We start from the raw sequence: 15,005 nt of genomic DNA, 5'->3' as shown, positions 1-15,005 counted from the left end.
CCCTGGCTGTGTGGCAGCGTGGCAAGGTGAATAGTGTGCTGCTGTTGGTTGCCCTGGTGTTCTGGGTGGTTTGAGTATCAAACGACATTCGTGTAGAAATAGGAGCAACCGTTCTAGATTAGTTTCTCCTCGTTGGTCAGTTGCCTTCTACAGAGCTTAAATCAAACTGGGGAATAAAAGTTTCTCTGTAGTCAGGTGGGACACTGCTGCACATTCTTTTTGTAGCAGAGTTCCTCTCCTATTTCCAGTACATTTGTTCACCTGCATGTAGTTTCTTATGGAAGATGATCATAGCATCAGAAAATAGTCCCTTGCAAATGCAGGGACTAATCTCTATATGAGGGATGTACCAGTATTAAGTTATTATTCAGCTAAACTTGTGCAGTATTTGTCAGTGCAATTTTCATTAGAGTCAAATTCAGACCTAACTTAAGTATAAATGCATTTCTGCTAATGAGATTGGATTACCTCCTGGATTTGATCCCAGAAAGCTTTACTTTATATTCATTTTTGGTAAAAGGATAATAAAATGGGTGGTTCATTAGAATTGCTTACAAAACTTAAAATATGTATTTTATTTTCTGGTACTGCATTTAATCTTGGTGAAAGATTTCATTTTTTTTAAAAGGATACCTGAGGTATGCAGTGAAATTGAAAGGTATTTCTTATTTTAGAAGACTTAGACTGTCAAGGAGGTTAGTTAATAATTCAGGAACTTTTGGTTATCACAGTGTATCCCTGAAAAAAAATATGGGCACCGGAATTGCTAAAAATAATGTATCCTGTTGACAGTGTGAATTTTGTCTCAGCCCTGACAAAGAATTTTTACAATTTGCCTCAGTGTGGAAGGCAGTTTTCTAACAAAGAGTTGCATATGTGTGTTTAACAAGGCTTGAAAACAGGAAAAAAATATTCAGTATTTTTTTTCCCTTAAATGGTGTTGCATTTGAAACATCAGTAAGTAAGCTAAAAAAAATGTTGCAGATTAAATAGTTTACAGTGAATGCTGTTGGCCACTTTAAGGTTTTACTGTAAACTTACTCATTCAACTGTTCCCTTTTTTTTTTTTTTTTGCATTTTTAGTCAGTATCTGTTACATGGTGTTAAAATGAGAGTCAAAAGCTTTCATTTATTATTTTATTGGCAATATTTTTATGAGCCTTTTCTATTTCTTAGCATAGCTCTGCAAGATCTTTCTCTGATTCTACTGCCTTAGCAAGAAGGAACAGATATACATATATGATGAAAAGCACATTAGCTGTTGGACTTAACAAATGATGATTAAAAGCTATTCTTTTGCTTCTGTATTATTTCTCCTATACCCCAAACTTCACAAATACAGGACTGTAAAGAACTTCATCTGCTGCTGGTTAGCAGAAGTGGATTTAAATCTACACCGACAGTTCATTTGACAATGACCTTGAGGGGCTTTGCTTCTTGAAGAAGAAAGCAGAAGCTTGCGGTAAACAAAGTTCACTTCTGACAGATGGATTGAATGACAGAAAGGTTGCGAGTGCCAGAATAGCCCTGGCAGAGGAGGAAATGTTCAGTGGAATCCAACAGGAGAGGAGGTGTGAACAGGTGCAGGGTTGCTGACGGAAGGGGAACCAGATGGAAGGAGCCAGAGCCAGTTTATTTAAAGGAAAAGGCAGAAAACACTGAAAGGCTGTGCGATCAGTGGCTAAAAGTGTGCATGGAAGAAGGTAAAAATTCACAAAGCAAAACTGCACAGTGGGATATCTAGCACTTAACATAATGGTAGTAATTTGTGAGTTTCGTTTTAAAGTTGCTATTGAAATATGTTTCTCCCTTACTCTTGACAGCATAAAGAAGAGAGATTTATAGCCTGACCAAAAAAAAAAAAACCCCACCAAAACAAACGACCACCAAACCCCCCCAACTGTTATACTGCCTGTCCATTATTTCGAGTACTAATGTGCAGACCAGTTACATAGGAGAATACAAACATTATGCCACAGTTGACCAAATTAATAAAAGGCATATAAGGCTGGGTTTTTATTTTTTAATTCACCTGTTTGTATCTAGCTCCTATGATATGTGAGCAGATAAGCATGCCTTTTATTGGGATGTGTCTGTAACATCTAGAGCAAATCAGCAACAGTAGATGTAACAATGTAATGTTAACACAGTATTTCTCATCTTTCTTGCTTTTGGTCACAAGTCTGTCAGTCTGCTGGAATACGTGGTATCTTGCTGTAGGATGGGGTAGAAGTCTAGCTCACCCTAGATCAAATTCCTTGAACATCAAATACTGTCTTTCAAATTGTCATGCTGAAGAACCCTTTTTTTTCTGTCAAATTGTTCTGCTTTTTCCCAAGCTGTTCTTGTGAGGCTTGGTCCTTTGGAGGCAGGAAAAAAACATTGCTCAACTTCTTCTTAACTTCAGCAGTAGTTGGGTATCATTAACAACTTCCACGTAGAGGCCTGTGGCAGCTTAAGTGCAGGTTGTGTGTCCAAACCTAACGTCTGTGAGAAATGCAGGTGACTTGTTCAGCAGTTATTCGTAGCACATCTGTGATCTACTGGATCATTCAGCTGTGCTGATCTGATCTGGATCATGTGTGAGCACATGGTCACTTTCCTTTTGAGTTGGTTAGAGCGTGCAATGCAGTGTTTATGCTGACTTTATGCCAGCTGCAGGAAGGACAGATGATACCTGATTCAGCATAAAGCTTGCTGGTACAAAGTTAACGTACCAAAAACATTGGGGTTTTGAACAAATTTAAATTGGCAGAGTGAGTTCATAGCAGATCAGGTCTCTGCATCATTTAGCTGCATCATTTTTTGATTCAATGGTAGGAGCCTGATGGTTGGATTTACTGTATTAACAAGCTGAGCCTTGGAGTACAGAGTCGCAGTTGTTTGAAGCTGATCTAAGTCTATGCTGAAAAGGCAAATCCCCAGAGTGGTAATATATGGCTATGTCTGGCCACATACTGCCAAGCCCTTGCTTCTGCTGACACTGGAAGATGGGCACCTGTATGATTAGGTTGTTCAGGGAGTTAATCAGGTTGAAAAAGAATAATTTCTTGAAGAATAAGTGGTGTGACTGCTAATTATAAGAGGATGAAAAAAAGACCACACCTCTTATACCGACAATGTCACCCTAGGCTGGATTCAATCTGTCCTGAAGCTGCATTGTAAGAGGCTGCTGGTGCCAAATTCAAGAATCACCATAAGTTAGGAAAATTACTCTTTTATTTTCAATATAGTGAAAATAATTTAGATAAGTTCATGTATATGGAGTAGGTGCCTGTAAAAATCTTATGTACTAAGCAATTATTTCAGCATTCAGCCATTTGTAAATAAATGGGGCTTGTGGAACAAAGGTAGAATATTCCAGAGAAAGGTAGGCAGGACTGTGGAGTGCTAGGGCTGCATACTAAGACTTCACAAAAATCGCCTCTTCTCATGTTCATCTTCCCATGCAACTTCTACTCTGTATTCACAATATTCACAATAATTCACAATCTGATGGTAATAGTCACAGGAGAATGGGTGTTTACTTACAAGGTAAGTATCTTGCTGGCAAGGCTTACAGATGTGCTGGAAAAATCAGATTTTGATTCCAAGTCAGTATATTTGACCTAATATGAGATGTTAATTACTCTTAGAGACACTTTTTTCTTCTCTACCGATGAAATAGAGGGCAGTTGAGGATCATATTTGGATGTGACTTGATACAGCAAAAATCTATCCAGATTGAAAACAAGTTATTGTCTACATTGATTAACTAGTAGCTTTCTGCATATATCGTGAAAGCATAATAGAAGAATAAAACCTTATTATTGTCTAGGTATTTGCAAATTTTTTCTTTTAGCCTGAATTTAAAGTGAAAAATCCTGTCCTTTAATTTTATTAACTGACCTGGTAGATAGAAGTAGAGATGGAATATATCATCAGTCATGTATATATTCAAGCTAACTATATTCAAGATTCTTTATTTCATATAAACTTTCATAGGAGTAATACTCAATATGTCTCTTCCTATGCCCCTACAGCTTTTCATCTTTTTCATGCCCATTAATATCTCCAGTTAGTGGAGATAATTTTTCAGTAGTTTTCAAATACAGCAAATGCTAAAAAATAGTAATAATTTATTTCACACACAGCCATTAATGTGTAATATCTTCTGATGCCTCAGTAGGGCTTAAAGGGCAAAGTGAAAATTTTACACTTAGTGTTCTGTTGTTTTTGTAGACCTCTTGTTATTTTTTAAAGTTAAAATATATGTAAAAGTTATAAGCCAGTTCCAATGGTGTAGCTTCATTTTAAATAGAGAAAGATGGGGAAAAAATTCAATGGAAACAAGAAAGTCAAATGCACTGATTTCTGTTTCAGCAAAATTTAAATTCCCAGAGTAAAGTGGAACATAGTGTAACGGGTTGACATTATTTGAGTTCTGGGAATGGGGTTGGCTAGTTATCTGAATTATGGGGAAAATTGTTTCAAGGTAATTTGTCAAATAGTTGTAGTTAGTCTCTTGACAAGGTTGTTAATGAGTACAGAGCTTAACCTTTCCTTTTTTTTCCTCTCCCAAAAGTGTTTCTTGTTTTTCGAGGTGCTTTTGTGGAGTAGTAGCAGCAGCCTGGCAGGGTTGACTTTTCCAGTCTTTTATCTCAAGTAGGGTAGTGAAAAGTTTTGTTTGGTTAGTTCGTTAACATACTTTAAAGGTGTTTGTACTTTCAAGTTATTTCTGTAGTACCTTCTGACTTTGCAGATAAATATTTAGAGAGCTGAATCAATTAGAATGCTTAATTTTTTACCCCTTGACCTTTATATAACTTTTCTAATTGCTTGTAATAGTTTCAGCTTCTCATGGTTATGAGGAGAAAACTCTGATATAGGAAGCTATTTCTCAACTAATGTAAAATAAACAAAATTTAAGTTTGGGGTTTTTTTGAACCTCAGTTCTCATGAATATGCCCACATGTATCCTGAACACTGATTCAGTCCTTTGGTTCTACCAATTAAATTAATAGTTAGATCTCTGCAAAATTTGACCAGGCAAATATAGATTTTACTGAAGCTCACCAAACACAGTGTGCTGGCTGGGGCAGTTTCCAGAAACTTGAGCTTTCTGCTGAGAAGACCTGGCAGCCAGCTCCAGAATCAGCATCCAGTCAGCTCCCAGAAACAGACAAAAAGAGCAACTCAGTGGGTAATTCCCTCAATGGGATACAGGAAGGGCAGTTTTTCAGCTCCTTGGAGAGGTTTAAAGAAATGACCTGATCATGATGCTTTTAAAAGGTATTTCTACATAATTCTTGCTCAAGCATGCACATGCATATCTTGTTTTTCATTTATTTTTTTTTTTTGTCATAACATTCATTTCATGCCTTTCCTTCTGCCCTGTAAAAGCACCAGGAGCTGTAAAATTGAGCCAGTCCAGCATGGATTGACACATGCACTGAAGAAATCAAAACCTTTATTACAAAAATTCAGATGGCAAAAAATATCTACAGTGTTTTATAAGAGGAAATAATGAAATGCTGTCCAGCTATGTATGTCCTCATTTGTAGTGACTGTAGGTATTAACAAGGACCTATTAGATGAAAATTCATAGGCCTTACAGAGGATGATAACCAAAACAATCAATGCTAAACAAAAGGATGCTGGAAGCCTGACTTAAGGGGAAGGAAGAAGTCTTGCGATTCTGATTCTTCTAATTGAGTTGATCCAAACATATGGACAAGATACATGGTCTAGAGCTCTCTTAATTTAGAAGGTCTGGAAAGTAATAATTTTGAAGCATAGTTACACTTAAAACCTATTTACCTGTAGAATTATGGGTCTTACTGTGTTGCATTTCCTTCCTTAACTGTTAGAAAATAGTGAGAAGGGATAAGCATATGATAGAACTCAGTAAACACGTTCTTCATTATAAATAGCTGAATAGGATACTGCAGTGCTGTTAAATTGAAAGTCAGGTCTGAAAGGAGTTTTAGGAGTTTTACATTAATAGAGAAAATTATTTAAGACTATTCCTGGGGAGAATGACTTCTTGGTAAATTGTTTGGGTTTTTTTTTTCATATTTGCAGACCAACCTTTAGGCTTGTCTGCTGACCTGAAAAAAAACCCAAAACCTGAGCCCTTATACTTCTGTGTCTGACATATTTTTGAAGATACATATGGAATACAGAGGGAAGAAATTTGTGAAGTGTGATCTTATTCTATATATATTCTTTTATGACCTTTATCATTGCAGTTTTTGAATACTTTCTGGTAGTAAAGTAAGAGATTGCAAATGTTTTTCTCATGTTTCCCCTTACAGGATAGGACAGGTATTGTGACCTCTTGTTTCAGCTTTGCTTCTTTCTTTTTTTTCCCTGTGAATGTTGATGTGTGGTTTGTTTGGTGCTTTGGTTTTTTCTTTCCTGTAGCCTGAGAGAAGAGCAAGGCTATACTCTGATTTTCCATTCTTCCCTTTACACTTGTAGCTGAAGTAATAACCTGAAATAACCAACGGGAACGTGGTTCAGAAAGCTGCTTGTAGTGGACAATCCACTAGACCTATGTTGTGGAAAGCTTGCAGAGTAGATGGCATAAAATATTCCGGAGTCTTTGCACCCAAAGTTATTGGTCTTTAGAGTTCCTAATATATGTAGAGTTTCAAGTCCTACTTTCGAAAGCATTGTAATTGATATGAGTGCCTTCATGCTAGATTTTATTAAAGATACTGGGAATAAAATGTTTGGGTACCTTCCCAAAACTGTTTTTCAGTTTCGTAGAGAAGCTTGTGCTATACATTTATTTTCAAAAATGCTGTGAGAGAAAGCTCATTCCCTCTGAAAAAGCTGAGAGAGCCTTCAGGTGTGTCCTATCCCTCTTCTGAGATGATTTGTTGTGAGGTGGTTCACAGTGCTGGCCCACTTGGCTGCATGTTGTCTAGGAAAGAGGTCTGTGCTCAGTCACTGAGGCATGTAGTAAAAGCATCAGTGTTAGGCTTGACTGGTCCTCTTGCTGCCCAAGGAGGAGTGTTGGTGTGGAGTTCCAGGACTGGTCATCATTTAGACAACAGTCTTGTTAGTTCATATATCTCAAACATTTTCAACAGTAAGTGCTAACTACTCCTTAATGATTTATGAAGTTCAGTTTAAAGTAAGTGTATATGAAAGCTAAAATGATTTATAGTTACATTTCAGCTATAATTAATATGAAGACGTGAAAAATAGTATTATGGTAGCGTCTTGTATGTTACTGAACTAATTGCTAGACTATTTTAATTTGTCAAATTAAGTTCATAGCCCTTACTAATGGATCCATTAGCATTTTACAAAATGCCACATGTTGCTCTCATGGAAAAATCAAATAATCAATATAGGAAGCATGGTTCCTACAAATCATAGTTGCTTTGTCAGAATATTTACTGGATGTCTCCAATCAGAGGCTAAACTGCACATTGAGAATCATCCTGTATTTTTCTTTTTGTATTTTTACTGTTACCAGAATGAAAAAAGTCTTTCAGAAATATCCACTAATAACTGTTTTGTGAAATTCAACGTTTTATCATCTAAATTCTGTTCTTTTGCAGTCAAAAATAGATGAGCTATTATTTATGTCAAATATGACTTTTATATCACTAGTCTTTATATCCTTCATGTTTCTTTACTGCAAAGCCATTTGGCAGAGAGCAGTCTTCTATTGAAAATGGATCCGTGATCCAGTATTTCGTTTGTTAGAGCTGGGAAAGGTGTTGTGGTGTTTTTGGTTTTGGGTTGGTTTGGGGTTTTCTGTTGCTGTTTTTTAAATTAGATTTGATGGCTCAAATTCAGCCAGCATACTTTTATGTTAGCTTTGAGGTCAAAATTAATTTTGCTTCATTTTCTGAGAGGATTTTTATAAGGTTTGCCAGTGATGGCAATTTTCTTCTTTATGTTTAGGCTACAATTTACAGTGCTTTTTGTTTTGTCAAGAACATATAGAAAGCATAGCTTTCGTGCACTGCAAACCAATATCCAGGTCACTGAGATATGAAAACTAGTTAACTAAGTTAACTATGGCTTTTGGCAGTCTCAAAATAGTTGGTATTTCAAACTAAAATCCATGTGGAAAACTTGTGCTTCGAACAGGGCTCAAGAAGAGCTCAAGTTAGTCTCCATGAATGAGTTTTTTGAGCTTCTGACTTCATGGCACAAAAAAAGTCACCAATCAGTGTTGTGATCAAATGCAAACTCATTATCAGATGGACATTTGTTTAGTGTTTTGCAATGGGTACTGTGTGAAAGAACTGTAATTTTTGCTACCGTCTCCAGTTTTGAGTTGATGTTTGCATTCGAGTAGAGAACGGGCTGTCGCACTTTAACCACTCTGTCCCCTGTTTTTGATCTCTAGAGATGACATTTTTAAAAGTTCTGGAATGATTAATCTTTAGCTGTTACTTGTGATTGAGATCTTACCTGTTCAGCAAAATTAGTGTGTTGTAGCTTTGCTTTATGTTGTCCCTGTGCTTTCCTTTAGTGAATATGAGAAATTCTGATAGTTTTGTAGGAGGAGACTTCTGGTATCTTCACACTAATGCTGGGGGACTAAGGATTGTTTCCTTCTGTCTTACAGTCCATAGATTCTTTTTCTTAAATCAAGCTCCCCTTCTTTCCCAATCCAGAGTAATTGCAAATAAGCAGCCAGTGTCAAACCTTCTAAAACTCCTGCAGTATTTACTGCTTGTAGCAGGAATATTACCAGTAGAACCTGAAATCTCTTGGACCATCTTCTGCATGTTTTAGGCTTTTTTTTACATCTTCTTTCTCTGTATATGTGTTGGGGAAATTTTCAGTAGGAGGGCAGAGAGATTGAATTTAGAGAGCCTGGAATGTGTCAGTACAAGGTGTGGGTAAAAGACTTGCCATTCCATTTAGGCAGCTTTGGCTTCAGGAAATGTTTTTGTTCCTCAGCAGCTCTGAGCACCTCAGATATTGCTCTTTGTGTGGCACTGGATGTGTTTTAATGTCCAGATTTTCTAGATTCCAAGAAGCTGCCCCTCTGTGTAATAATTACCTGTGTTTTCCTAATCTTACAATTGAGTTTTTATCCACTGTATAAACTCATCTTGAACCATTCCATATATACTTCAGTCATAGGGAACTTGCCACACATCCATGGTTTCAGAGCTCCCAATAGTTGGCTCTGTACAGTAACAGAAGTTGAGTGGGTTTTTTTTGTACGGGTCCCCTTAATAAGAGAGTGTTTCTGGTGTCAGTGTATTCTCCATTTATTTCAAATTTGTCTCTTAGCATTTATTCATCAGGAGAGACACTAGCAATGAGGAATGGACCTTTACAGGCTTGCCTTGGTAGCTTGAGCTGTGCAGCTTGATGCATGCTGAAGGCTACCCCCAGCAGAATGCTAGCCAGCCAGCTGTGTGCCAGATGACCGCACAGCACCCAACTGCACACAGCCTTCTCACATAAGAGAGACCCTGTTAAATGAAATACTGGGCTACTGATACTTTCTTTAACTGGAAGTGTTGGGAGGATGTGTGAGATGCTGGTGTGTTTTTGTTGGGTTTTTTGAGCAGCCCAGTGCTCATGACAGCTTTCTGTAGGCAAACACCATTTGTAAAAGGGAAGGGGTTTACATAGTCTGGTTTCCAGCAAATATGGAAAAAAATTTCTTTTTAATACTTTCCATATTTGGAGCTTACTTGTAGGAAATGATGCAAACATCACTCCTTGGGATAGCCCCAATATGGTTACGAAGTAATTCTGAGAGTGATGTGATAAAGTGCAGTTCAATGTATGATATTTCCTTTAAAAATGAGCTTTGTTTCCTTAATGCTGTAATATTCTTGCTATCTAAACATATTCTCTGTCTTACCTCAGAAAAAACTGCCTGTGATTTCCAAGGGAGTTTTGCCTAAGGTAGGGCTTGCAACATCAGGACCAGGAATTAGTGTAATGTGACCCACCATTTGTATTGCTTTGGGGTAAATTTGAGAGAGAAGATTTAACATTGTGTGTGTCATGCTGAGATATTGCAATATCTCGGATGGGTTATTAGGCACTGATCCAAGGGTTAAGTGCAGCAGCCACATGAGATGTGGCTTTATCCTTACGTGATCTATGCCCGTGTTCTCTTTTATACTCCCCTGAAATAGGTATTATCCCTAGAAGAAAATATGTTTACAAGACTTTATTGAAACCTATCCCAAGCTATTGAATGTTGTCTCAGTAGAAAGGTACGTGATTATGTCACTTGAAATCTAGAAATCAATCCTTGTATGTGTGAACTCACTGACGGTTTGAATCTGGATCCCAATGTACAGCAGATAAATATTCACGACCTTTGGGAAAGTCTAGATATGAATTTGCAGTTCAGGACCTTTTCTAATTTATATGCGTATATCTTTTTGGGGTTTTATTTTCCATGCTGTTTTTGCTTGGCTTGCATTAAATAAAATGCTTCAATGGAGTGTGGTAGTCTAGCATTTGTTTTGCCTCAGGAGTAGATTGCCCCATCTTGCATATCTGGTCAAGTAAATTGCTCTCTTGCCTGCGTACTTCAATAATAGTACTGGGCTTTAGACCTTCTTGTACAACCCCCCAGTGAGCAGAACAACAAGGGGCTGGGCCTGTGTGGTGCTAGCAGTCTTCTCCATTGTAATGGTTGCATTCATCTCCTATTTACATAAATTAATAGTTAAAACTTGTTTGGTTGCTTAAGAAAACTCATTAAGCTTTCAGAGTAGCTGTATTATGAGCACTGTGGCAATTGCTCCCATTGACTTATCTCCTGCTGGTTCACTGGGAACCAGTCCATCTCGGGGTCAGGTCCCTAAGCTTCATTACAGAATTAAACAAATAGCATTTAAAACAAAATGCAAATAATCTGTTCAATGCGAAGTGGATGCTGGTGAGCTTCCTTATGAAAAAGAGGTTGTATTTAAAATTTTTAAAAATAAAATCCTATTTTTGTCTGCAAGGCCAATTTTCTCTCAGGAAATAAATCATATTTTTTATCCATTTTCTACTAGTCACTGGAGAATGTTTGACATTGTAAGAGAAAGGTCAGTTTGTATAACCTGAAGTAGGAGGAGAATGTTTAATGTGAACAGCTTGGCCAGATTTTTTGTCGTTTTTAATTGAATGTTCTGCTTTTACCTATTTCATTTAGCACCTTCAGTATATGATATTTATTTTTCTTTATTTCCTATTTGGTTATTTTTTTTATAGAATGGAGAAAGAGAGCATTCAGCACAGCATTAGCAATGAAGCAAAGGCCCGAGCCCTTCAGGCCCAGCAAAGAGAGCAGGAGCTGACACAGAAGATGCAGCAAATGGAGGCCCAGCATGAGAAAACTGAAGATTAGAGCCTGGGCACTCACTCACAAGCCAGGCCCACGCCTTACTGTGAAATGACATCAGGAACACCTGTAACCTTTGGCTGGCCGAAGGGAGCAGATGCTAACTACACCGGAGATTCCGAATTACATATTAGTTAGCGTTTAAAAGAGAAAATGGAAAGTATTGCCCACTGTCTGTTGATTTCAGAGTGCTGCTCTCACATCTGTTGCACCATCTGGATTATGAGTTTATTTACCTGTGTTCAAGAAACGTAAAGCTGAGAGAGACCACAACAAAGTAGAAAAACAAAGGGCTTGTTTTTGGCCGGATTTTCAGGCACACATGTTATATAAAGAAAATAGCATCAGAAGCTCTGCGGGAAATGCTCTGAGCTTACAGTTAAAGTCTCCTGAATAGCATTGAACAGTTCCCACAGTACACACATTATAGCTACTCTAAAAGCTTAATGAGTTTGCTTCGGCATCCAAACTGGAGAAAAGCTTTAGCCATTAATCGGTTCTTAATTCACTGTCGCAGCTGGATGTAATTCACTGGCTCCAAATTGATATGTTCCTTTATTTAATCTTTGCAGCCTCAAACATTTTTAGCATTACCATGTGCCCCCCTCCCCAAATCCTAAATCTAGAAGAAAGATGTTTAATCCCTTGCATACTTCAGGTTCTCTTAATAGGGGACTTCATTGCATTGACTTAGCCAATCAATAACTTCTAACTTTAATCTGGAAGTAAAATGGGCTTTTCAAACCAGCAAAAAAAAGCCTTTTTTAATTGTGAAGTACTATGCCAACCACATTTATAAAGATGCATATTATAAACAAACAAACAAACCACCATAAAGCCAAATGACAAATAAAATTTTTTTTATAAGATTTTTAGAGAGGAAATCTCTGATCCCTGAGCATGGTAAAGAGGAGGAGCTCAAGCTTCTATGGAACATGGTATACTCATATGTTTAATGAAATATTGGTTTTACCCACCATTCCTGGAATGCCTTCGAGAAAACTATGTAACATGTATTAATCCTAAGCAGTGGCAGATAGTACCTGAGGTAGCAGTCATGTTTACATCTGCCATCTGATTTTCTGCCTTTTTTTCAGCATTATCATAGTACTAGAGGACCTTTCCCTGTGCTCAGGGAATGCAAACAGCTATATTATGGCTGTTGTCTACACTGTAGGAAAAGAAAAGAAGCTCTCAGAATCATTTTCCCCTCTTCTAGCCGGCACATCTGCATATGACCAAGTGTAATTTTGCACAAGAGAGATGTAATTTACTCTCCTGGTGCATAAATTGTCGCAGCATACAGAAATGAAACAACATTATGTCTGGGTTTGTTTTTATATATCTCTAGTAGGATTAGAAGGAGTTGAAAATTATAGTAATTTATTATGTATATAAAGAAACCCTTGTGTATTATGACCCTACACACATACAAGGAATTTGTGTAAGAGTGGTCTTGTTTTCTCTGATTTTAAAAGCAGCAATCAAGAAACATCATTTTGCAGTGTCTTCCTTTTGAAAGAATGCGTGAATTTTAAGTCATGAGTTTTGGTGCAGCCCGGTCTGATAGTAACGAAAAATTAATTTATAAAACGGTTCGACTGCAGCTGTCACTGGACAGTCTATATCTTATCATTAAAGTGAAAAAAATATTAGTCATAGTAAGCTCAGGACACAGAAAACAAAAGAACCACTTCTTTGAGGAGATACTGAAATGAGTCTACAGTGTGAGCATTTGAGTCTGCCAGTGTATCCTCTGCACCAGTTGAGCAAGCAAAAGTCTGCTGAAGCATGGTTTGCCAATTTTATTCCTCCTAGAAATGTCAACGAACTTCCAGCTAAAAAGCAAAACCACCACATTAAGATACCTAGTCTTCATGGTGATTCTTCTCTTACAATACCAGATTCAGTGGCAACATCACTTTAACACTTAAGCTTATTCTGACATAGAGCCTTAATTTGGTGAATGACGATATCTTAATTCCATGTCCAAGTAGCTGACGTTTAAAAAACATGCCAAAACCAGAAGGATCTAGAGGAAAGAAATTAAGACTACATAGAATTATATCTTAGTCTATATGTTTCTATCTATAAATTTATATCATTGTAAAGTAACTTTCTAGTTTTATAATTCTGTGATTTCTAGTAGAAGAACTGGATTCATTGCTGACCTCCCAGAATACATTCATAGCAAAAATAAAGGAAGAATGTTGTATGTTGGCAAGGAAGTTGGAACAAATGTCAGAAAAATACAGGTTAGTATATTTTTCTTATCCAGTCCCTTTTATTACTTGGACATGCTTCCTTATTTTTTAATTTATATTTTAGTATCTATTATTATTCATTTTGCTCCAGATATTACACATCATATCAATGTAATATATGCCACTTAAGAAACATGGAGATATTTTTATCCAGGGTAATTGTAGTTTTCCATTGTTCAGATTGTTTCTGGCTATTGCTTCAAATTTCTTGGACAATTCCAATGTAAAATTTGCATACTGTTTTCTTCCTGGTGTTCATATTCTTAATATAAAGAGTAAAAAATAGTTAACAAAGCTACAATTTGAGTTTATCTGAAGATCTATGAAAACCGGTAAGGATTTAAAGTTGTCAAAACTGTTGTCTGTTGATTTGATTATTTACTTACAGCTTCATTCACAATACTGTCCTACATGGTGAATATTATCTATAAAATAATTGTCCTCAAAATTGCTTGTCATTGAAGCTCTGATTCTGCTTCTGCTTGTTATAATTAATAGCAGGTCCTAATTCAAATCCATTAAAAATTTAAGAATAGAACAAAACCTGGAATAATAACTTAGATCAATACAAAATTACGGAGCTGTCTGTTTAAAAGTTTGGTAGGACAGAACTATCTTTTTGAAAAATACTAATTTTGTAGTTCTATGGCAATAAATAATTTGATTTTACATTTTTAAAGTGTGAAAATAGTATCTATTGAAACTTTATGTAGGTTCGTATTTAGAGTCATTCAGTAGCAAGGTGTCATTCTGCAGCTTCAGTAAATTACATGCAAAGTGAATTTGGTAATTAAGGCTAGGATTCATCTCATGATTGATGTGAAGTAAGGAAATCACTCAGCAAAGATAAAATTGGTTTTCAAGACAGGATTCTTCTGCTGGATGGATCCAGTCATCCTCTTGATGTAACATAACAGGGTCAACACTCACAGAATCAGCTAGGTTGGAAGGAACCACAGTGATGCAATCTCTCTACTCAAGTATGGCCATCTTAGAGCATATGGCTCAGGATTGCATCCAGACAGTTCTCAAATACCTCCAGTGAGGGAGAATCCATGACCTCTCTGGGCAACCTGTTCCAGCACTCAGTGACTCACATGGTAAAGTTCTTCCGCATATTCAGGTGGAACTTCCTGTGCATCAGTTTTTGCCCACTACCTCTTGTTTTATTAGTTTCTACAAGTGAGAAGAGCCTGCCTCCATCCTCTTGGCACTTCCTGTTCATGTACTTGAGTACATTAATGAGGTCCCCTCCTGAGTCATCTCTTCTCCAGACTGAGCAGGCCCCACTCACTCAGGGAGAGAGCTCATTTACCCTAGTATCCTGTTTCTAGGAATGGTTAAAGGGTAATGCTATAAGTGGCTTACAGACACACACATATATATTTATTTATTTTATTATATATGTATATATATAT

At 37.0% G+C, this 15,005-nt stretch overlaps 1 protein-coding gene across 1 annotated transcript in view; it reads left to right on the top strand.

The window, feature by feature from the left end:
- Positions 1-13,578, top strand: part of SDCCAG8 (serologically defined colon cancer antigen 8) — a gene marked incomplete at both ends in the record, with an annotated part of 42,711 nt that extends 29,133 nt beyond the window's left edge. The window contains 2 exon segments of the mRNA XM_009082008.1: positions 11,194-11,330; positions 13,470-13,578. Coding sequence (XP_009080256.1) covers positions 11,194-11,330; positions 13,470-13,578 — 246 coding nt within the window.
- Between the last annotated feature and the right edge of the window lie 1,427 nt (positions 13,579-15,005).

Source organism: Acanthisitta chloris, unplaced genomic scaffold (assembly GCF_000695815.1).
Source record: "Acanthisitta chloris isolate BGI_N310 unplaced genomic scaffold, ASM69581v1 scaffold12459, whole genome shotgun sequence".
Lineage (NCBI taxonomy): Eukaryota > Metazoa > Chordata > Aves > Passeriformes > Acanthisittidae > Acanthisitta > Acanthisitta chloris.
The sequence above is the reverse complement of the archived record's forward strand: the minus strand, read 5'-3'. Positions and strand labels throughout refer to the sequence as shown.